This window comes from Momordica charantia (genome assembly GCF_013281855.1).
Source record: "Momordica charantia cultivar OHB3-1 chromosome 6 unlocalized genomic scaffold, Mcharantia_2.0 BLBB01000006.1, whole genome shotgun sequence".
In the NCBI taxonomy this organism is placed as follows: domain Eukaryota; kingdom Viridiplantae; phylum Streptophyta; class Magnoliopsida; order Cucurbitales; family Cucurbitaceae; genus Momordica; species Momordica charantia.
The window spans coordinates 328,829-351,292 of NW_028275164.1; the positions used below are offsets into that span (position 1 = coordinate 328,829).

Consider the following 22,464-nt stretch of genomic DNA (forward strand, 5'->3'; position numbering starts at 1 on the left):
AAATATATAGTCATTGCTTCAACATTCACGAACACAAATTAAATCTTGCAAAATATAAAAATGGATGAAACTAGAGAGAAAATTTGTAATTTGTAAAAATAATTAATTTGAGCAATAAGCATGTGGAATTAATTAAAAATATATTTCAATTCAAACTTTTTTTTTCAGATAAAAGTTACTATTTATTGATTAATCTAAAATGCTTTTGTTTACTGATTATCGATTTACAAAGGATAGGAAAAAAAAACTAGATTGGAAATATATAAATAATTTAGCTTAAAACATTGTTTTTTGAAAAAAAAAAAAAAAAGAGAGAGAGAGAGACTGGAATATATATCAAAATTTCAAAAATTTAATGACTAAATTGATATTTTTTAAAGCTATCAATCGATATATTTGACTACCATATTTAAATTATTTTAAAAGAAAGCAGCTCTAATTTGAAGATAACAAAAGACTTATCTTAGACTTTCAAACCTTAAAAAATAAATTTAAGATTTGTTTTGAAGCTGAGTTCGGCCAAATACGACAGTCACACTTTCTCCCTATAAACATAGTCATTTTTTATCGTACTAAAGAAAAAAAGAATTTATTATTATAATATTAAAAAAAATAAAATCTAAAATCTAAAAATTGCAGAGCTGGAGGCAGGAAACGAATCCTGAAGAAGACTGTTACCTTATCTCAACTCTTTTCGGACTGGTGTGTGTCTCCGTCTCGCCCTATTTCCATTCCATCTTCAGCAATTCAAATTTCCCACATTATTTATATATCTCATCCCTAAAATTATTCCCTCTAATTTGCTCATCACTCGATCCGGCCATCCTCCGATCAACGCACGCCGCCGCATTTGGTCAATCCCCGCACCATTATCGCCGCCGTCACCGGCCGATGGAGAGCAACAATCAAGCCCAATCCTCCCCTTACCCTCCTCCCCAGGCCCCCGTCCCGGCCCCTCCCTTCCACCACCTCCTCCAGCAGCAGCAGCAGCAGCTCCAGATGTTCTGGTCCTTTCAGCGCCAAGAAATAGAACAGGTTAACGATTTTAAAAACCACCAGCTTCCTTTGGCCCGCATTAAGAAGATTATGAAAGCCGATGAGGACGTCCGCATGATCTCCGCCGAGGCTCCCATTTTGTTCGCCAAGGCATGCGAGCTTTTCATTCTTGAACTCACTATTAGGTCATGGCTCCACGCGGAAGAGAATAAGAGGCGGACATTGCAGAAGAACGATATAGCAGCCGCCATTACGAGGACCGATATCTTTGATTTCTTAGTCGATATTGTGCCTAGGGACGAGATCAAGGACGAGGCTGGCTTGGGAGGCATGGTCGGAGCCACTGCTAGCGGAGTGCCCTACTATTATCCGCCTATGGGCCAACCGGCCGGAGCTCCGGGGGGGATGATGATTGGGAGACCGGCCATGGATCCCACCGGAGTTTATGCGCAGCCGCCGTCACAGGCCTGGCAATCGGTGTGGCAGACCGCGGCGGAGGACGGTTCTTACGCGAGTGGGGGCAGCAGCGGGCAGGGCAATCTTGATGGCCAGAGGTACGTGTCCATTATCCTTTCGGTTGTTTGTGTGATTTTAAATTAGTAATGCACCATTAAAGGTTGAACCTTTAAGCTTCATCCTGTGCTCCATATTCAGATTTGTGTCCATCAGGCTGAATTCTTATTTTTTCCTATTTGACCGAATTTTGTATTTACGTCTTTTAAAGATTGCATGTTGTTATTGTTATTTTCCCCGTTCCTTTCCGAGTAATCGCCCTGCAAGAATTTTCTGATTTATTAAGCATTTTTTTCAGGAATTTATAGGAATTATTTTGTCTCTTTAGGAGTTGTTTGGTTTAAATCTTCTTCTTGGTGTTCACTATCTAATAATTTTTGTAATATTTTCTTCTATTTTGATCAATCTCAACCTAAAAGGTTTCTTTTTAATTGCATATATAAAAAAAATCATCTCTTTTGGCTAGGGTTGAGCCAGAAGTTTTCACAAGGACTGGAGGGATAAAATTTTACCTTCTAACAATTTTATAAATATGATCTTCAATTCTAAAACTTTGAGAAAAGGAAAATTTTAAAATCTTAACTTTTTTTTCCTTATATAATTTTTTAAATCTAAGAAGAACTAAGGGAGCAATTGCATCCTCCCTCCTCCTTCAGCAAGTATCATACCAGTAGCTTTTTTTCTTGATTAAAGCCAATTGGAGGAAAGTTTTGTGATCCTCTTGGCTTGGTCGATTTCTCGTCTGTCACCATTCTTTGTATCTTTTGTTTCATCTAATGAAGGTCCTCTTTCTGTTTCTTAATAAAACAGTAGCATCAAATCAATAGTAAGAACAATGGTTGAGCATGATTGTGAAGCCCTTGGGATTCAATCAAGTGATCCTGCATTCCAAAAATCCTTTTAAGCACATCCAGTGGCTATAAATTTGTTCATCACTTATGACTACTCAATGCTGTAGGCTGAGGTTTCATTTTCAGTTTCAAACCCAATAAAAATCTAGAGGTTCGGATTTGTGGGTCTAGAAAAGGTATCAGCACAATTTAAACAGTTGGAAGAGATTATTTGTTTACAAAGGATATCCTAGAATAGGTTCTGAAGGATGGTTGTAGGTGTTGGTATGAGTGGATATACATACCCTTTCTCCATTGTTTGTAATTTCTCTTTGAAAGATCGAAGCTAACTTTACATTTGAAGTAGGTATTTTTAAAAAACTTAATTGATGGTTACTATTGAAGGTAAGATTAGCCATTGAAAATTATGAATAAAAACTCTAATGTGTTTTTGTTTTGTATAATTTATATTCATGTCATACTCGTATTATCTTTTAGTTCTCGTTTATTTTGCTTCTTCGTCCTATCTATATTAAATTAGATTGTCAAAATTTCTATGTATTTTTTGGGGACATCAAGTCATCCCCCATTTTCTCATTGAGCTAAATACATTATTCTTGTCTTCTAAAGAAAAAACATTATTCTTGTGACTTCCTTTTTCAGCAAAGCCTGTATGTAGCATTTTTTCCTAAATCTTAATTATCTTGTGTGCCAAGTAGGAATCAGTCCCTTCAAGTGAAGGGTTGAATTAAGGACTTATGTTTTCTTTACTTGGAATAAATGCTAGAATGAATGAATCCTGTCTTTCAAATATTGTACTCATAAAATAGAGAGGATTTTATTTTCTATTGCTTTTGAGGAGAACTATTGGGTCAAAAGATCTAGTGTTGGTCACTTATTAGTAGATTGGTTAGAGAACTTATTCGATGATCTAGTGCTCTCTCCTAGCCCTACTAACTATAAATTATTTCATAAGAATTAGCCAATTAGGAACTGAGGATGGCTTTTTGTGGATTAACTATTAAGAAGGTGTCGAATAAAAGAGGATGGTATGTTGAAGTCTCCAAGGTGTAAATGCTCTTATGGTTACTTCTTGGTGTAAATGCTCCCCTCTCTTTCACCACTATAGTTTTGCATCCTTGTTATCCAATTGGAGAGCTTTTTTGTAACCCCTATCATGGGTTTTCTCCCTTTTGTAATCTAATTTCATATCATTAATGTAATGGTTTCGTCTCAAAGGAAAAAAAGGTCTCCAAGGTGTGGAGTAATGGGATAAAATTTTTCCTTATTGTTCCGGTAGGGGAGGGGCTAGTTTGTTGGAAGCCCTTCATTGTGACCTCGTGTAGGAGTTCCTAAATGGGGAGTCTAAAGAAACACTGGAAGTTGAGATCGAGCCAAAAACTAAGACTGTGGAGGTGGTGAAATTTGGTTAGATTGAGGAATGTCCCTTCAAATATGTGGAATTTGGACATTATGGAAGCCCCTGGTAATGAGTGGTGGTTTTAGGGAATGCTTAAAAGGAACTGTAGTAATGACCGGTGGTATGAAGGTTTGCATTGAAGTGGAGAAGAATTATTGTGAATTTCTAACGGGAGAAGTTGAAGTTGTTAATGAGTTGGGGAGAGCTAATGCCTGTTTGTCTCACTGGTTTGGGCTAAGGAGTTAGGTCAATGTAGCATGTTAAGTTGATTATTATTATTATTTTTTATTTTTTATTTTTGAGATAAGAAACTTTCATGTTAAGTGGATTTTGTAAAAAACCCCCTGGCTTAGATTACACAACCCCTCCCAGTGGTTTGGTAATGAATACATAAATTTTCAAATGAACTTTTGACGAACCAAACACAAGTTACACAATTTCAGGTCTTTAGAACTTAATAATCTACAATGACTTCACTTGAACATGCTCTAATCTATAGATCAACTATGAACATGAAAGAGAACATAGACATCAATTTCTTAGGGTACAAGTACAGATGGTGCCTTTCACTCTAATATGATGATACGATCTTAGTAGGTTTCTGAACAAAGGAGTTGAAACTGCCATGCGCAAAGGACTGGAAATAGGCAAGGAACGTCAGGACTCTTAGTCACCCCCACGCTGTGGATGACTTTTTCCTTTTTGCTCCTATGATGATGGAAACTTGGAGAGTTCATTTACGAACTTGAAAATATTTGAGATTTACTGAATAAATTTCAGTATCTTCTATTGCTAGGAATTAGGATTGGTACCAACATGCAGAGAGTTGTAACTTGTAACTCAAGATCTCGGACATGTAATTGTAAGGCTGAGAAGCTTCCTTTCAGCTATAGTGGTATGCCACTCAGTGATAATCCTCTCGTGCATAGATTTTGGAGTCCTATGGTTAAAAAAATTGGCAGAAGGTTGGACAGCTGGAGATATGCTTGTTTTTTGAAAGGAGGCTGATTAACTTTATTTCAATCCTATTCTCTATAGTGCTCCTCCTTGTTTTCCATCATTATTTAGGATTGCAGCCAATATTGCTAAACCTTAAGAAAAGGTTTAGGATGTGAGACTCATGACCGAAGGAATTCCTTGTGGGCTGGCTATAGGCTACAACGGCCACAGCAGTCCTATTGGTTGGCTCAGAATTGGTAAACATAAGAAAAATTAATGTGGCTTTTTCCTCAAAATTGGCGTGACATTCTCGTAAAGAACATTGTTGGTGAATTTGGCATCATAGAGGAGGTTGGTCTGCTGCCAATGGGACGAGTCCTTGGCTTTTCTTCTCTAATGTGCAAGGACAATATGAAAGAGCAAATGGACGGTTGATAGAGGTGAGACAATTTACTTTTGGGCTGATCCTTGTGTCTATGATACTCCCTTTTAAGAAAGTTTCCCGAGGCTTTTCAACCTGGCAGACTCCAAATGTTCTATTATCAGTCAATGTTGCAATACAGATAGAAATGGGTGGAATCTTCTCTTCAGAAGACCACTCAACCGAAGGAAAACTTTTTATTGTGGGGAGAAGTGGTGCATGGAATCCGTCTCACTCATGTTCTATTTCCTCAATTTCAAGAGAGATGCTCGTGCTCCATATTTATAAAAAATAATCCTGTGAGGATGACTTGGAAATGAAAAGCCTTCAACAAAGGTCAACCTCTTTTGCTCGACTTTGGTGTTAGGTGGTATGAACTGGTTGATGTGGTGCAAAAAAGAAATTCTTACTCTGTTTTCAAGCCCTAATTGGTGTCCATTGTGCTTAGATAATGAGGGGAGTAGTATCACGTCTTCTTTTTTCGTTCTTATAGCAGTAAACTATTGGCTAAACTCTACAACACTTTCGGATTGAATTGGTGCTTTCCTAAGCATTCTCAAGCAGTTTCTTTTATTATTATTTTTTTTCCCCTTTCCTTTATAAGAAAAGTTTCATTGATGAGATGAGATTACAAAAAGAGGGAAAAAACTCCTATCTAAAGGAAATTACAAAATGTATCTCCATTGGACTATAAGACTGGCTAAGCTATAGTTGTCAAAGTAGACAATTTACACCAAGTGGGAGCCAAAAAAGATAAGGATTAAAAAAAACTGTCAAAGTTTTTCACTTTTTCTTTGAAGATTTGGTAGCCATAAAGACCACAAGAAGGTCCTAATGAAATTGAGCCACAAAGCTTTCTTCTCCCTTTTGAAAGGATGTCCTATCAGAAAAGTGGCTAGGAATTCGTGTGTACTGCCTGGCAGAGCAATGGACCAGTTAAAGGCTTTTTTATTAAACTTCCTGAATGCATCAGCAAATGAACAAGCGATGGAAAGGTGCTTCTGAGATTCTGCTGCTTTCTTACAAATAGAACACCAATTTGGAGAGATGGAAATCCATGGTGATCTTTTTTGAAGCCTATCATGAGTGATACAAGAGTGACTAAGCTCCCAAATGAAGAATTTGACCTTTTTTGGATACTTACATTTCCGTGGTAAAGCAAACCATTTTCTTTCGCACTTCAAGACATGAGCTCTTTAGTGAGGGATTTCATAGTGAAAGATCCATTCTTCTCAAGGTTCCATATCCATGAGTCCTGATTAAGGGTGATATATATATATATATATATATATTTTTTTTTTTGAGTTCGGCATTGTGGGGGTGGGGGTTTGAACTCATGACCTTTTGGCCAGAGATAGGTGCCTTAACCACTTGAGCTATACTCGGTTTGGCTTAAGTCCTTTCATGAAAGATAAGGCTAAAGTTCTTTGAGACACTGCTTTGTGAAGGTCTTGCTTTAAAAATATTGGTCGGAAAGGAATGATGTAGTTTCCAAGTTAATAAAGAACCGGAAGATAGTGGTAGGAAATTCATCGGCTTAGTTCTCATTTTTGAGATCTCTTGAATTTCTTTTCTAATTATAATAATATTTTGATTACACCAACTGGCTTGGTCTTATGTAAGCTTCTTTGGTATGAGCGTATTCTTTTTGTAACTTAAAAGCTTTTGTTTCCTATCAAAGAAATGCATACATACCTTATCATATAACTAGTATTCGTCAAAGATATGTGGAGCGTTTAAGTTTTAACATGTATTTTGGCTATGTTACGACCAAATATGAACTTTTAGGTGTCAAAAATCTGTACGGAAGTTCGTATACAAAATTATGTCCGACTTCATCATTCATAGCTTTTAACATCTCAGAGCAGATTCTGACTGATGTTCTTTTCCGTGCAGCTAAGCAAATTCTTGTGTAGATGATCGATCTGCTGTCTGGTGCAATGAAAAAAATGATGCTGCGTTTTGCTGATTCTGTCCAGGGCGTAAAAGAAGTGTATTTTTCCTTTTCAGTTTCCTTATTTTCGAACAGGGTTTAACTTTAGAAACTTGTAAAAACTTTAACTGGATACTGTGAAATCGACATCTACTTTCGTTAACTTGCTGTTTCTGCTAGATTCTATGCTCTGCTGATATGAATTGGCTTTTAACCATTTGGTTAAGATTAATTTTACCTTGTTGATCTTAGGAGCGTAATGTTGGATACTGTTGGACTCTCTCTGCCCTTTTTCCTTCTCCGTCTCTTGGAGGATCTAATAACTCGCGCTGTTTTGATGCTAAAATACTCAACTGAGTAATTTTTTTTCCAACATGCGATTAAAGTTGATGATATATGTTAATTAATTAATTAAGTTACGTTTAAGTTGACAGTAACTTATTTTAGTTTTTTTATTATTTTATATTTAGGCAGTGAGATAAAAGGAGGAGAGGGAACAAAATGATTTTAATATTCATGTGTCGGTCTGACTCGGAGAGAGACTGTCTGTAAATAATCCATTAGTGTTTATTGAAAAATCTCTTGGATTTGTTTGGAATGATTTTTCATACTAATATTAAATGAAGTACTTTTCTTTCTTCTTTTTTAAGTACTTTTAAAAGCGTTTTAATTTAAGTATTTTTAGAAATTACTTTTGGCTATGTAACCAATCGTATTGTAGCTTTTAATTTGCACAATTTTTTTTATTATTATAAAAGCATGTCGAGTTTCAACTCGAAAAGTCACGCTTCATCTATTTAGATTTTTTTTAATACTGTATTTTATTCAAGAGATTATATTTTTGGTCTTGCTTCTTACTTATTTCTCAATAAATTAAATAAAAGTTAACCGATCACTCCAATTTTTTTTAGTACATGCCAATTACTGATCACAAATTCGATATAAAAGTTAATCGAAATTTTCATTATTGTAGTTTTATAATTTTTCTAGAAATATTCATCAATATCAACATTTTATCCATTTTTGATAGACGATTCTGCCCGTTTGAGATATTGCCTGTTTCTATTAACATAGACAATGAAAACTTTTAAAATAATAAATGAGGTAAATGAAATCTTTGGAGATGAATGATAATTCTAAATTTGAGATAGTCCGGCCGCGATTGTATTTCTAAATTTAGTAAATACCATTGGAGTCATTCATCGGTGGTGCCATTAGGCGGGACCTGAGTTTCGTTTGTTCTAGTTCGCGGGAAATGGATGCCATTGATTCAGTCATCGATCCTCTCAGAGGCTTCGCCAAGGATAGCGTCCGTCTCGTCAAGAGATGCCACAAGCCTGATCGCCAAGGCATGTTTTACCTTCACCAATTCATGTTGAATTAATATAAACTATAAAGATTAGGAACTACATTGTCTATTCTGTTCTGTTTTGCGATCTGATTAATTGCGGCGCCGATTTTGGCACAGAATTCACCAAAGTGGCGCTCCGTACCGCAATTGGTTTCGTCGTGATGGGATTTGTCGGTTTTTTCGTCAAGTTGATTTTCATTCCGATTAACAATATCATCGTTGGATCTGGATAGGTTTGACTCCTTGGAACACGTCTATTCTTTTATTCAGAAATTTCATTGTCGTTCTAGAATATGTAGTTCAGCCTAGGCTTTTATAATGGATATCTTGTAAAATTTGTTGTCGACCCCGGCAAGGATTTTATCGTACTCGTCTCTCACCATATGCTCTCATAAGGCGCACGAATAATAAAAATCACCAGTAAATTAGAATCGTCTGATTTTACCTCATTCTTGTTTACCGAGGCTTCTTGTTGATTTAGATGTGCAACTGTGATAGCGAGCTCCTCAAATTTTGTACGAATCAATACTATGCTTTAATTTGATTTGCGTATATATATATATATTCTTTCAGGGTTGTGGCCTGGGTGAAGTCCCATTGGAGGGATTCTGGTTTAACACAGTTGTTACTGAGGAATGATTAGCCGTTTGGGCAGATTGTAATTTCCCCCACCCTCATTGATTCTTTGACAATTATACTGTAGACCGTATTTGAATATATAATTGAACTATAGATTTTCTTTTCCCATTTAATGAAAATTTTCAATTTGTTTTCTTCATGGTGAATTATTCTGTTTATTAAGATGGCCTTCTAGAATTATTGTATTGGCCTTCTTTGTTCTTTCCTTGCTTGTAAACGCCCCCATTATTTTTTCTTTTTTTTAGTATAAGGTGTGGGGTGGGGATTCGAACCTACTATCTTTTGGTCAGAGATAGGTGTCTTAACCAATTGCACAATGTTTTGGTTTAAAGGCCTCCTTTCTTATTTAATAATTCCTCTAGAAATCTCAACAGCCAGCACTGGCCGTGAGCTCTAGAAAATAGAGATATATGGGAATTGTATAAGCCAGCAATTTATGACGAGGTTGCGTATCTAGTCTATTGCATTTGATTTTGCGTTCTGTAATTTTGAGCATTCTTTTGCTCTTTTCCTTTTACACTTGCTGTCACGCCTTGATCTTGTACAGATACTTAGGGATGGTAGTGGTTACTCTTAGAAGGTCCCCTTCACTATTTGTTATTGCTGGTTGCTCTACTTGAAGAAGCAAATGGAGCCGTCTTTCATGAAAAAGAAAGAAAGATATCAAACAAGAGGGAGTGGAGTTGGAATAAGAAAGGGATATAGAATAAGCTATGGTAACAGAAGTGTACTCCTGTATGCCATTGTTGTTTTATAAGTTTATCAACTAAACGATGGCAAAAATTACTGTATTATAAAAATTTAGAAACATTGGCTATTATTATATCCTGCACGCCCACGCCCTTCTTCTCTTCTCAGCATCATCACCTCATTATTTGCCATCTGTAATCTGTATTCCCCTGCTCAGATTCATTTTCACAGGATACAATTCATGGTGCAGAGGGGGCTTCATTCGAGAGTAATGTGGTTTGCTCTTCACGTGAGCTGTGAGATCAATTCCTTCACTCACTCCTTTGTCAATATTCCCTGTGACTCCCTTCAAGAAATTCTCTTTTATTGCTATTTGTTACAGATTATTTCAAGAAACAAGAGGAAGCGCTGTGGGTGTGGGGAGAAGAAAAATGCAGGATGTGTCCAATATTAGTAAGACATCCTTGATCCTTTAATCTAACTTTTTATCTTCTCTGATGCTCACCACTTCCACTGCCTGTGCTGTTTCTTCCAAATGCTTCTTTCGCTCCTCGTTCTTTCACATGTACGCTTACACCATATGAAAATCTTCCCATAGAGTGAACCACTGCTGTGAGAGAGCTAGCCAGTGAAAAGAAACATTGAGAGACATCAGTGCTTGTGTTTTGACTTTTGCTCATGGTTCATCTTCATTGTTATTGATCTATAGAAACATTTCACTTGCTTTAAGGCTAGCTTTAGAAGACACTTGATTTAGTAGACTTTCTATATTTTTGCCAGCACTGGTAACGCACAATACTATGAAAATTGAGGCTTGAAATAGAAATAGAGGCATGAGTTCCTCAATAGAAACAAAAGATCTTCCTTCTTTCTATGTTGATGAAAAGTTCTTTTTGTAGACTTTTCTTGTTTTTTGTTTTCTTATTGGAATTTGGAAACAAGTATCTCATTGATGCTTAAATCATTTTTTGGTTTTACCTCACTAAATATAATGAGATTTTTTTAGCCTGCCATTTTTGGTTTCACTTTTACAATCTTTGAGTCATTTTGAACCTACCATTCTCACTGGCATCAAATTCTTTTTTAACGTTTGGTTTTACCTCGATAAGGTTTGTAAGTCAAATTCTGAAGAACTATCTATCTGAAAAATCAATGACTGGCATTACCTTTTCCAAGCTCACACTTAGCTTTCCATTTCCAGTGTCAGTTTTTTTTTTTTTTTTTTTTTTTTAACTTTTTCCTCTTTGGTTTGAAATAAGTTTCCAGACAAGATATTTGGTTTGGTTTGATTTTATTTATTTCCTTTTTGTGTACATTATATTAATTTGTAATTGTGTAGTATTATTGATATTAAATCAAATAATTATCAACCGTGGACATGGTCAGTTTACATCCGTTTTTTTTTTGGTTGACGAAAAGTCAGTTTACGTCCGTTACTCAAATTTCCCTTTTTAACCTTATTTTTGTTATTTAGCCTTAATAATTAACTTCATGTTATTTTGATCCGTTCTCGTCATAGAAGTTTAGTTATAAGTTCAATTAATCAAGTAGTTAATTGCAATTAATTGTAAAAGATCACATTTCATCAATAGAAATGTTCTGAAACGAATATAAATGTCATGAGTGAAACATCTCATTTAATTAATTTAGTCATTGAAAATAATAAATGTGCATTATTCATCCCACTTTATCGCAAGAAGTTAGATAATAGTTAACAATAATTTCAATTTTTTCTATAATAATAATTTTTAATTAATTAATAACTCAACATCTTTTTAAAAAGTCAGAGATCAACTTACAGTTACCCTTTAATTACAATATATATATATATATATATAATAATAAAAAAATTAAAAAAGATAAGATAAGATGAGAAAAGAAAAGAAAAGCTCAATTTGAAGTAAAGAAGTGTCATTCACATTTGTATGAATTTTCTCATTACTCTTCCAGTGTCATTCATTCCGCTCTTTTGTTATGGTTGCATGTGTTTCCTTTGAGTAGAGCTGAGAAAAAAGTTTTCTTTTAGTGCATATAGCCCCAGTGGCATTTGTGGGTTTTTACTTTCAACTTCTACCATTTCAGAAGAAGAAGAAAAAAAAAAATCTATGCAAGAAACCAAAAGTACAGAACAGTTTGAGTTTAGCGAAATTATTATTATTATTATTATTATTATTTGTCATAGACATTGGTATCTTTGAGTTAAAAACTCATTTCTATCTTCATATTTATACAGAATCAATTTTGATGAATTCGAACATAAATAACTCAATTACAATCATCCTTAAAATTAAGTTAGAATACCAACTATTATTCATCTTAAATTCAAAATATACTTAAGAATACATAAATTTAACTATAGAAATTTTGAGTTCAATATCAATTTAGCTCAATCAATTAAGACATTTATGTTCGACTAAAAATTTGTGAAGTTGAATATTTATCCTACGTATTGTTGTATTCAAAATAAAAGAAATATTGAATCCAACACCAAAATGCTAAACTTAGTAATAAGATGCTCTCGTAGCAAAAGAAAAAGAAAGAACATTTATGGAAATTTTCTCGCCCAAGTATGTCAAGAACTAGTCATAAATTTCCAATAACGTAGGAATTTGAAATTAAATTTTGACCCATTTATTTAAATTAAAAAAGAGTTTTTACTCAGTCAGTTACACTACGTATAAGAGTGGAAAATGCAAAATTTATCACAGTAATTTACAGTAAATATTACCCAAGAAAGAGTAAATGGAGGATGGAGGGGTAATTTTACCTTTTAGGAATCTAGGGATATGCAGCAGTAATAAGAGGTGGTTAAATATAAATTCTGCAGATCATTAGGAGCCACTAGTTTCAATACCATTTCGGTGCTGCTGCTGCTTCCTCCTCGCCTCCTGCACCATGGCATCAATGGCGGCTACCTCCCCCTGCGCCTCCATCTCCAAATCCTCCTCTTTCCCTTCCTCTTTGAAGCCTTCGAAACCCTTCTCCCGATTCGATCTATCATTTTCTTCACTTCCCCAAAATCCCACTTTCCGCCGCCCTGTTCGCATCTGCAGCTCTCTGTCCACCCCCTCCCCCAAACCCTCCTCCACCGCCGCCTCCGCCGCTGCCTCTGCACCTGTCGTCGATCCCTCTACCATCGCCACCCCTGAAATTTTCGTCTCCCGATTCGCCGCCGATGAACCGAGAAAAGGCTCGGATATCCTCGTCGAGGCTCTCGAGCGCCAAGGCGTAACCAATGTCTTCGCTTACCCCGGCGGCGCGTCCATGGAGATCCACCAGGCCCTCACGCGCTCCGCGGTCATCCGCAACATCCTCCCCCGCCACGAGCAGGGCGGCGTCTTCGCCGCAGAGGGATACGCGCGCTCCTCCGGCCTTCCCGGCGTCTGCATTGCAACTTCCGGCCCCGGCGCCACCAATTTGGTCAGCGGCCTTGCCGACGCCCTTCTCGACAGCGTTCCAATCGTGGCCATCACCGGACAAGTTCCGAGAAGAATGATCGGTACCGATGCGTTTCAGGAAACACCCATCGTTGAGGTAACTCGCTCTATCACAAAGCACAATTATCTGGTTCTTGATGTAGATGACATTCCTAGGATTGTGAGCGAGGCATTTTTCCTCGCGATTTCTGGTCGACCTGGTCCTGTTCTTATTGATATCCCCAAAGACGTCCAGCAACAGCTCGCGGTTCCCAACTGGAATCAGCCCATGAAATTACCTGGTTACTTGTCTAGGTTACCTAAGCCTCCAATTGATGCCCATTTGGAGCAAATTTTGCGATTGATTTCTGAATCGAAGAAGCCAGTTCTGTATGTGGGTGGGGGGTGTTTGAATTCATCGGAGGAGTTGCGGCGGTTTGTCGGGCTCACTGGGATTCCGGTGGCAAGTACTCTGATGGGCCTTGGGGCGTATCCTTGCAACGATGAGTTGTCCCTACAGATGCTGGGAATGCATGGGACAGTTTATGCTAATTATGCTGTGGACAAATCTGACCTTTTGCTTGCATTTGGAGTGAGATTTGATGACCGTGTGACGGGGAAGCTTGAGGCATTTGCCAGCCGGGCCAAAATCGTTCATATTGATATCGATTCGGCTGAGATCGGGAAGAATAAGCAGCCCCACGTATCGGTTTGTGGCGACGTGAAGTTGGCCTTGCAGGGAATGAATCGTTTAATGGAAGAGAAAGCAGAGAAGCTTCAGTTTGATTTCTCTGCGTGGAGAGAGGAACTGGATGAGCAGAAATCAAAGTATCCACTGAGTTTCAAGACATTTGAGGAAGCCATTCCTCCACAGTATGCAATTCAAGTTCTTGATGAGCTAACAAATGGCGAGGCCATTATAAGTACAGGGGTGGGGCAGCATCAGATGTGGGCAGCTCAGTTCTACAGATACAAGAAGCCACGCCAGTGGCTAACCTCCGGCGGGCTAGGTGCAATGGGCTTCGGACTGCCTGCAGCCATGGGGGCAGCAGTAGCAAATCCTGGTGCGGTGGTTGTAGACATTGATGGGGATGGGAGTTTCATCATGAACATCCAGGAACTCGCAGCCATCAGCGTGGAGAAACTTCCAGTCAAGATCCTGCTCCTGAACAACCAGCATCTGGGCATGGTTGTGCAGTGGGAGGATCGGTTCTACAAAGCCAACAGGGCTCACACGTACCTTGGAGATCCATCAAACGAGTCCGCGATATTTCCCAACATGTTGAAGTTTGCAGAGGCCTGCGGGATCCCAGCAGCCCGAGTGACGAAGAAGTCAGAAGTAAAAGCAGCAATAAAGAAGATGCTGGAGACTGAGGGGCCATACTTGTTGGATGTGATCGTACCGCATCAGGAACATGTGCTACCGATGATCCCGAGCGGCGGTGCTTTCAAAGATGTGATAACAGAGGGAGATGGAAGATCCGAATACTAATATGAATAATATATCCTTTTCACTCCCATCATGTTATATGTACATTTTTGTTCCTTCTCTTTTAGTTTCTTTTGTTGGTTTCTTGTTGCTTTATCTTATAAACAATGTTGTAAGAGTTCCTCCCTCCCTAATCTCTATTATGTTGTCTCCTAGTTCTTTGTCCTGTTATCCTTTTCCTCTTCCTTTCTTTAATACTTGGGGCCATGTTTACAGCTCGGAAATGAGAATTTAATAATCACTTGACATCCTTATTTCTTCAGGTACATCCCACGCCCTTTATACCTGGGTCTCCCACTCTCTCTTTAGTTCTTATATGAATCATAAGTTGATTCTCATCTAAAATGATAGCAAATCACGGAGTATCCTACCGTTTCGTGAAATACGATACGGTTATACTGGTGTCGGGGTGTCGAAGTAACTAGTAAGAACCTTGATTCTGTTACTGTTGGCGTTTGTAAAAACAGGACATCAAGGTTTGAAGAGAACCTGAAATGTAGCAGAGAAAAGGGCAGCCTCAACCAAAGAGGGAGGGGTTTGGTTTTTCTTTAGAATTCAATTATTGAAACCAAAAGTGGTTGTAGATGAATGATAGTGTTTTGAATTTTGCCATGCATGAAATTGGGGAAGCAGAAAAGAGCAAAAGAAAACTTGGATCATCAAGTATCCCAATTTTGATATATATATTCCCATAAAACTGCATCTCATTCCCACATGTTAAAGTTCAAGTTCAAGTTCAAGTTCAAGTTGTGACTTTCAAAAGAGCTGAGTCCCACACCCACACACATTATTTTTCCCAACTTTTGTAGCTTCAAATGAAAGCTACCTTTCCCTTCCCTTCCATTCATTGGGCTTTGATATGACCACACCATCAAATCTTCATCTCTCTCTCTCTCTCACCTAGAAAGAGAAGGGTAAAAGGTTGTCATATTTGGAAATTTACCATCCTTGACCTTCACCACCATGGCCTCTGAAGAAACAAAAACCCTCCCTCCCACAATCCCTTCCTCTGTCCCAGCTGACAACTTTAAAAACTTGGCATCACCACTTCAGCAACCAACGCTCCCAACTTCTCAGAATTTTGCCCCTTCTGACAGTTTAATTATTTTGATGTTTAATTTTGGAACCATCTTTTAATCAATTAATGATTGACCAACCAAACCCAGATAGATTCATCACTGTTGGGCGCTGTACCGTACGAAACTTCTGCTTCTGTTATATGTTTCTTCAAAAGGCTGAAAACTTGGGAGAAAAAATTTCTGTCTTCTCATCAACAGTTCCATGGCTTGTGAATTTCTATATATACCAATGCAACTCGTTCTTGATTCTACCACCAATATCTCATTGAATTTAATTATAGCTGATTTATGTATGATATTAATGCAACTGAGAGAGAGAGAGAAAGAGAGAATCAGTTGGAAGCCATATATGGACAATATGAAAGGACAAAATGTTAAGGTTTAGTCATAATGGAATCACTAGTTTGATGTTTGGACAAGCCATGTCCTACTCTCTTTTTCCCACTCCTCCTCGACTTTCTCTGAAAATAATTGCTAGCTGCTCCACTTCTCGTTCTCTTGAGGTCCTTTGCTACACCATGGAGACGACTCGATTTCTACCAAAATAATGAATAAGAGCACACAATAATGTGTGGTACCTTCCATTCATATGAGACACACTCCCCCATTCATTTTCCCGACATTTTTGAAACCCAAACTCGACAACCTTTAGGCTTCAATAATGGAAAGAAGCTCTCTTTCGAATTAGCCCGAAGAAGAGCAAAGTCAGCCACCCACAATGGGTCACTCCCGAATATATATCAATCAATCTCTCAAAGTCTTAAGCTTCAACAACATATATAACTTTTAATTAAAAGTACTTTACTAAAAAAAATGATAATAATTAAGAGATATATATCATTCAGAATTAGGTTTCTGAAGTGATATGTTGACTTGATATGATGGTGAATCTGACAAATGGGTGGCTTTTTGAACAATAACAGAACCAGATTAATTACCATTTCTATTTCTTTTTTTGATCAATGGGGTCATGTAATGTGAGAATGATGATCACAGGCGGTGGCGGTGGCGGTGGCGGTGGCACGTGTGGAAGAAGTGTTATTCAAGTCCTAGATTTTAGGGTTAGGGTTAGGGTTTGAGGAGTTGCAGACAGTGATAGTGGGGGTGTTTGGTATTTGGTTAGAACGAGCGGTAAAGTTAACGACTTGAAAACAAAATTGGTACAGCTATCTCTCTGTCTTCTTCTTCCCTATCCATTACTCGCTTTTTGTTCTGATTCATTTGCCTTTCTCTCCCTATCTATCTTACATTATACTATTTCCCTTTTCACCCTTTGACTCTTTCCTTTTTTTTCCTCTCTCTCAATTTCAGTGCTGCCTCTTAATTATTCTCTCCCTCAATCTATCTTCAAACTCATCTACATATTATTAGATTCCAAATTATTTCATTTTCAAATAACTTTTATTTTTATGCAAAGTTGGAGAATAGAACAAAATAGTTAATTAGACTACTTAATTAGTTCCATAGGTATTTAGTTGATGATTGTATCATGAAATGGGCGGATGATATTTTTCGCCAATGTTAATAGTTTACATACAGCCAATTAATCAAAGCATATGGAGATTGGAGAATGACATTCTATTTTAAACATTGCATGTATTTTTATCCCCAACAACATGTATGTGGTTGGAAAGTCTTGCTCATTCTTTACTCCAAATGGATCCATTCCATTCATTGCAACAGAATAATATACGAACACTATTACTCAATAATATATTTTTTCAATTTCACTTCAAACCCCATATTGATTCCTGAATCATTTTATACATATGAAACTTTTGTGTGTTTTTTCTTCTTCTAAGATTGTTCATTTAGGCAAAAGATCTAACTTATAACTTAGCCAACTAAATCCAGCGATGAAATTTCAGTGTACAAAACGAATAATTTTGGCAATCATATACCAAACAATTTCTCATAAACAGAAAAATTGTTTGATTTCTCCCATATAAACGTAAATTAATTATACGTAACACCAAATGTAATGATTGATTCTTTAAATTAAATTAAATCTGCTGAGGAGGGAAAAAAGAAGAGAGATAGAGAGAGAAACAGTACTTCAATTATTCGTACCCATCAGTCTAGTGGTCGTGTGAATTGTGATAACATGAATGAGATCTTTCAGAAAAGAAGAGAGAAAGAAAAGGCAATCTAATAAAATATATATGATGAAATCTTCTCCCTACTTGAAAAAGCCATAAACAAATCATTCAGATGATTACTATAATCATACAACTTAATTAATTTTAAACCACCCAGCTTGATCCATGATCCATCACATTAAAGAAGCCAAGAAGAGAAAATCAACCCAAATTCCAAAAAAAGAAAAAAGAAAACTTGCATTCCGCTTCCAAATTTCTTTATTGTGTGTGATTGATGAGATGATCTGACTAATAACCCATATTTTCTCTATTAATTTTTTCTTAAACTCTCTGAATTTCAGTTGTAGATTCTTGTGGGAAGAAAATATGGGGAGAAATAAAAAGTAATTAATGACGGTATTAGGATTTAGGAAGGCCGAAACCTCTGGCGGCAGGATTGGCAGGTGATCTCCATGCACGTAGAATCCATTTGGCGCGTGGCTCTCTCTTTCATACGCTCCGCCTTTTCAACCTCTTCGCGAGCCCTCTCCCACATCTGCCGCGCCCTCGCGAATTCCGTCTGCGCCAATTCTATCTCCCGCTTCGTCAGCTCCCTCACCCTCTCCGCGTACGCCTTCTCCATCGCGGCCAGCCGGATTTGCTCCGCCGCCTGCCACTTCAGCGCCTCCGCCGCCTCCGGCTTCATCAGCTCCGACGCCGCCCGGATTGGCCTCACGCTGATCGACAGCTGCAGGTCCAGCGACGCACCTGCTGCACCTGCACCTGCACCCCCGCCTTCGAACAGCGGATCCGATATCGTCGTCGACCGGAACCGGAACGACGACTCGCCCGCCCGAGACGACATGTGGGATGACGATGCCATCGAGTGAGGCGTCGGGAGGAGCTGCAACTCCTTCTGATCTTCGTCTTCCATTTCTCAGGATAATTAAAAAGGGCTGAAGATGGGTTTTTTTAGTACAAAGGGAAACAGACTCTCTCTGGAACAACTGCCAGGAACTTGCACCTATATATATAGCAATTTGGCACCTCTAATTACCATTTTACCCATCCTCTTTTTTTTCATACTTAGCTTGTGGAATTTAAATTCTAACCCGCCTCCGCATCTAATTGAGACACTTATTTTCGATTAAAAGACTTGTGAATCATAATTTCCACTCCCATACCTACCTATCTAGTGTACTAAAAAAAATGAACATGATTAAAATAATCTTTCACTCACTCCATATTACATCTTTTGCGACACCGTATTACATTCCATGTTAAAAAACCCAATAATTTACTAATTGCATCCGCAAGCCCAATGCAAAATGTACAAACAACATTAATTTTATATTTATCATATTATAAAATAGGTTTAAATTCTAGCTTATTTATTTATTTTAAAGTTTTTCTATAGCATTACAGAGGTAGGAATTCAACTTTTTTATTATTAACTCGCTTGTCACACAAGAATAATTATATGAATAAATCAAATATACAGGAATAATATGCCTGGGGATCACGAACCATTGATCAGGGTTTGCAATTACTATATTTATATATATTGAAAGTTGATCCAATGAGTTTCAATATTATTCTTACTACAAAAAAACACAAATAATTTGAATAATTATTTAAGTGTATACTCTAAAATCTAAATTCTAATATTCTATGATATATTAAATCATTAGTAGATCTTATTTGAATAATTTCAAAATATTTTCAACGTCGTCCATTCTAATCAAATATCAATAGATCATACTAAAAGAAAAATGAGGTAGAAGTCAAATAATTGATATCATTATTATTATTTTGAAAAAAAAAACCTGCAATTGATAGAAATTTTGTAATATAGGGAGATTCCGGGAAATAAGGACAAGAATGAATGGCATGATGGTCACAGAGAAAATAAAATGTCAGAAAAAAAAAAGACGAGTGGAATAAATTCCGTTATGGAAGAGGCGCCCCATTATGGGGGAAATAACGGATCGCGTAATTGGATTATTAAGACCTTAGTTTTGTTTTAAGTATCTAATAATAATAATAATCTGCCTTCAATTCTCTTACATTTTTAATCATTTGACTTAATTTTTAATTATTTTTTCTATAGTTAGAAGCCCGGAGGGAGCATGGGGGATAATAATTAGGGTGGCACGTGCGTTTAATGAGTTGAAAATCTTTTAAATTAAATAATAAAGAGAGTGAGAAAATAAGGAAAGGGGGGGTTAAGTTAATAAGATAAGAAAATAAGAGAGCTTTATTGGTAGGGCAAGAAGATGTCGGGGCAGAGTACAAAAGAGAAAAAAGGGGCACTCACTCCACTTTCTATGTCAAAAAACCACGCAGCGGGAAGGTTGGCACGTGGGATGGGCGCCCCCAGTGAGGCTGACCACTGACCGTAATTGTGGGTTCACTGACTATGCCACTTGGATCGTTTATTCAGTGGGTCCCTCTTCTTTTATTTCTTTTTTCTTGGGAGAAAGCTATTTTTTGTGTTGGCTGGTGGCCTCACACGCTTGACACGTCAACCATCACCGCACATGACCGAAGCCCCAAAAAGAATTTAAATTAATACTTTATTTCCTCTTCCTCAGAGATCAAACACAAAAATTAAGCATTAAGATTTGAACCCACGTCCTTTCGGACCAGAACCTTAATCTGGCGCCTTAGACCAAGGCGGTTATCTCCACGGCATCGAACAACAATTGTATTTTTACTTAATATACCAATAAAACCAGTATTCTTGGGACACGTGGAGTCAGAAAAGGGCAGTTTGTAGGGCTTAATGAGAGACATATATGGCCCACAAAAACAGGAGGACAAGGGGCGGAAGGAAGTGGAAGTGTGGGGAGTTGTTGGTATGCCTTTGTCGCCAGTGCCAAAGATGCTGCTTGCTGGGCGGCCTAGCTATGGCTTCAATTTCAAATTTTCAATGTCATATTTATGCATATATCGCAAAATTCACTTTCATTCACTAATTATTCTCTACATACCCCTACACCTTCCTTCTTACTAACTTCTCTCATTTATGAGCTTTTCTCTATTTTATTTTATTTTTATTTATGAGTGTCCAGACCAACTTGCACGTACCTGGACTAATCTCACGAGTAGTCATCTAATCCTACAATATTTGGTGTCGGGAAACACACAGATCCCTATCTCATAATTGAACTGCTCTGATCTTTCTATTATTACACTCTTTCATTAATCTATTTCTTCACGTGTTCTCTCTCTCGAGCTATTTTGATGCAAATTATTTTTCCCAATATCTTTCCATACATATTTTTTCTCTCTTACCGACATTTTCCCCTCTATACACTTTATCACACATATTTCATTTAAGGTATTTTTATTATTTTCTAACTAGTCATTTTAAAGTAAATACTAATCTTCAATTTATTTCATAAACTTTACTTGAATTTTATTTTAAAATATAACGAAAAAAAAATTGTGTGAAAATGTAAACTCTAATATGAAGTTTATTGTTGAGGGAATGGGCCTTGGCTCTTGAGATTCTAGTCCCATTTAAGATTTTAGGGGCAAAATAATTTTTTAATTTGAAGTTTAGTTTTGATTTGGTTTTTTATGTTTAAAAATGTTACACTTTAATTTTTAAGTTCTGAATTTAGATTCTATTGAATTATAAATGCTAATACTTTTATCATTGAATTTTAGTTTAATTTCTGTTTATCAATAGATTTTATAATATTAACACTTTTATATTGATTGAGTTTTTGTTAATCCCCACTTTTGGTCCTTAAAATAACAATGCTAATGCTAACTAGGATTCTAACATGTTTATTTAATACAATTATCTATGTTGTAATATTTTAATAGGTAGAAAAAATAAAAACCAACTATAGTACATACTAGTTCTAATTTTAGAGCGTCCAATTTATCTCAAATTCAATTAACCTATGATTCAATCTTCCTCAATTTATTTATATTTTGTCATTCATCAACTCAACATTTCATTCAAAATTTATACGACAGGCATGAATATAATTAAAATTTTTTAAAATGAATTAAGGATCTCGAGAGAGATTTGTGAAAACATTACAATGATTGTTGCGTGGGGATCAAAATCTATATATTTCAGTTTGTCTGTGTGTGTAATACTAAATATGTGAATGGGTTCATGCATGTGAATGTAATCAGTGTTAGTTTGTAATCATATTTGCTCTCTCCAATCTCCATCGATTAGGTGTCCTTTCTCATTATTAATTTATCTTTAATATTATTAAAAAAGGAAAAATAAAAAACTTCTTTTTTTGGGTTACGAAACCCAAAGTTGTTCTCCTTTACGTTGGAATTTGAGTTCTACCTAATCTTTATTGATAACATCAATCAATCTTACTTTTCTTAATTAAATATATCCAAAGCATCAGTTATCATAACTAAGATTCAACACACCATCACAACATCCTTATCTTATTAGATGTTTTTTTAAATTCACTTATTAAAAATTTAGTAACATATTAAATATTTAAAAATTTAGAATTTTTCTTTTCCAAAAAGAAAAATTTTTCAAGAGCTTTTTTAGAATAAACATAGAAAAGTAGACTTATGGAATATTGAAAATTTACCGAATCGTTTTCCCTTTTAAAGCAGTTTTTTTAGGTGTTAAATAGAATCTTTAAGTCAATTTGGAGGTGATTAAGAACATAAAA

The 22,464-nt window shown here is 36.6% G+C and overlaps 4 protein-coding genes across 8 annotated transcripts; 3 read left to right on the plus strand and 1 right to left on the minus strand.

The window, feature by feature from the left end:
* Window positions 1–659: 659 nt before the first annotated feature.
* NF-YC1 (nuclear factor Y, subunit C1) lies at window positions 660–7,215 on the plus strand. The gene is made up of 2 exons (XM_022279146.2): window positions 660–1,550; window positions 7,016–7,215. Exons 1-2 carry the CDS (start codon window positions 892–894, stop codon window positions 7,017–7,019), a joined length of 663 nt encoding a protein of 220 aa, XP_022134838.1. The 5' UTR covers window positions 660–891; the 3' UTR covers window positions 7,020–7,215.
* A 957-nt stretch (window positions 7,216–8,172) lies between these two features.
* Window positions 8,173–10,976, plus strand: LOC111006851 (protein transport protein Sec61 subunit gamma). Of its 5 annotated transcripts, XR_002600902.2 has the most exons (4): window positions 8,174–8,401; window positions 8,521–8,636; window positions 9,964–10,028; window positions 10,115–10,976. XR_002600902.2 is itself a non-coding variant. In XM_088125974.1 (3 exons), the coding sequence occupies exons 1-2, from the start codon at window positions 8,308–8,310 to the stop codon at window positions 8,634–8,636; spliced, it is 210 nt and encodes a 69-aa protein (XP_087982100.1). In that variant the 5' UTR covers window positions 8,173–8,307; the 3' UTR covers window positions 9,590–9,955. The 5 variants fall into 5 exon arrangements, 4 of the variants coding, with proteins under 4 accessions (XP_087982100.1, XP_087982099.1, XP_087982098.1 ...); XM_088125974.1 differs by lacking the exons at window positions 9,964–10,028; window positions 10,115–10,976 and adding an exon at window positions 9,590–9,955 and having other exon boundaries at window positions 8,173–8,401; XM_088125973.1 differs by lacking the exon at window positions 10,115–10,976 and having other exon boundaries at window positions 9,964–10,098.
* A 1,584-nt stretch (window positions 10,977–12,560) lies between these two features.
* On the plus strand, window positions 12,561–14,792 carry CSR1 (chlorsulfuron/imidazolinone resistant 1). The gene has a single exon (XM_088125970.1). It carries the CDS (start codon window positions 12,628–12,630, stop codon window positions 14,638–14,640), a length of 2,013 nt encoding a protein of 670 aa, XP_087982096.1. The 5' UTR covers window positions 12,561–12,627; the 3' UTR covers window positions 14,641–14,792.
* Window positions 14,793–17,865: 3,073 nt separating this feature from the next.
* Window positions 17,866–18,789, minus strand: LOC111007311 (SHOOT GRAVITROPISM-like protein). The gene has a single exon (XM_022279628.2). It carries the CDS (start codon window positions 18,726–18,728, stop codon window positions 18,222–18,224), a length of 507 nt encoding a protein of 168 aa, XP_022135320.2. The 5' UTR covers window positions 18,729–18,789; the 3' UTR covers window positions 17,866–18,221.
* Between the last annotated feature and the right edge of the window lie 3,675 nt (window positions 18,790–22,464).

Coding starts and splice junctions, on each gene's coding strand:
- LOC111007311 (XM_022279628.2), bottom strand. CDS start 18,728: ATGGAAGACGAAGATCAGAAGGAGTTGCAGCTCCTCCCGACGCCTCAC.
- CSR1 (XM_088125970.1), top strand. CDS start 12,628: ATGGCATCAATGGCGGCTACCTCCCCCTGCGCCTCCATCTCCAAATCC.
- LOC111006851 (XM_088125974.1), top strand. CDS start 8,308: ATGGATGCCATTGATTCAGTCATCGATCCTCTCAGAGGCTTCGCCAAG. Junction 8,402..8,520: donor CCACAAGCCTGATCGCCAAG/GCATGTTTTACC, acceptor ATTTTGGCACAG/AATTCACCAAAGTGGCGCTC.
- NF-YC1 (XM_022279146.2), top strand. CDS start 892: ATGGAGAGCAACAATCAAGCCCAATCCTCCCCTTACCCTCCTCCCCAG.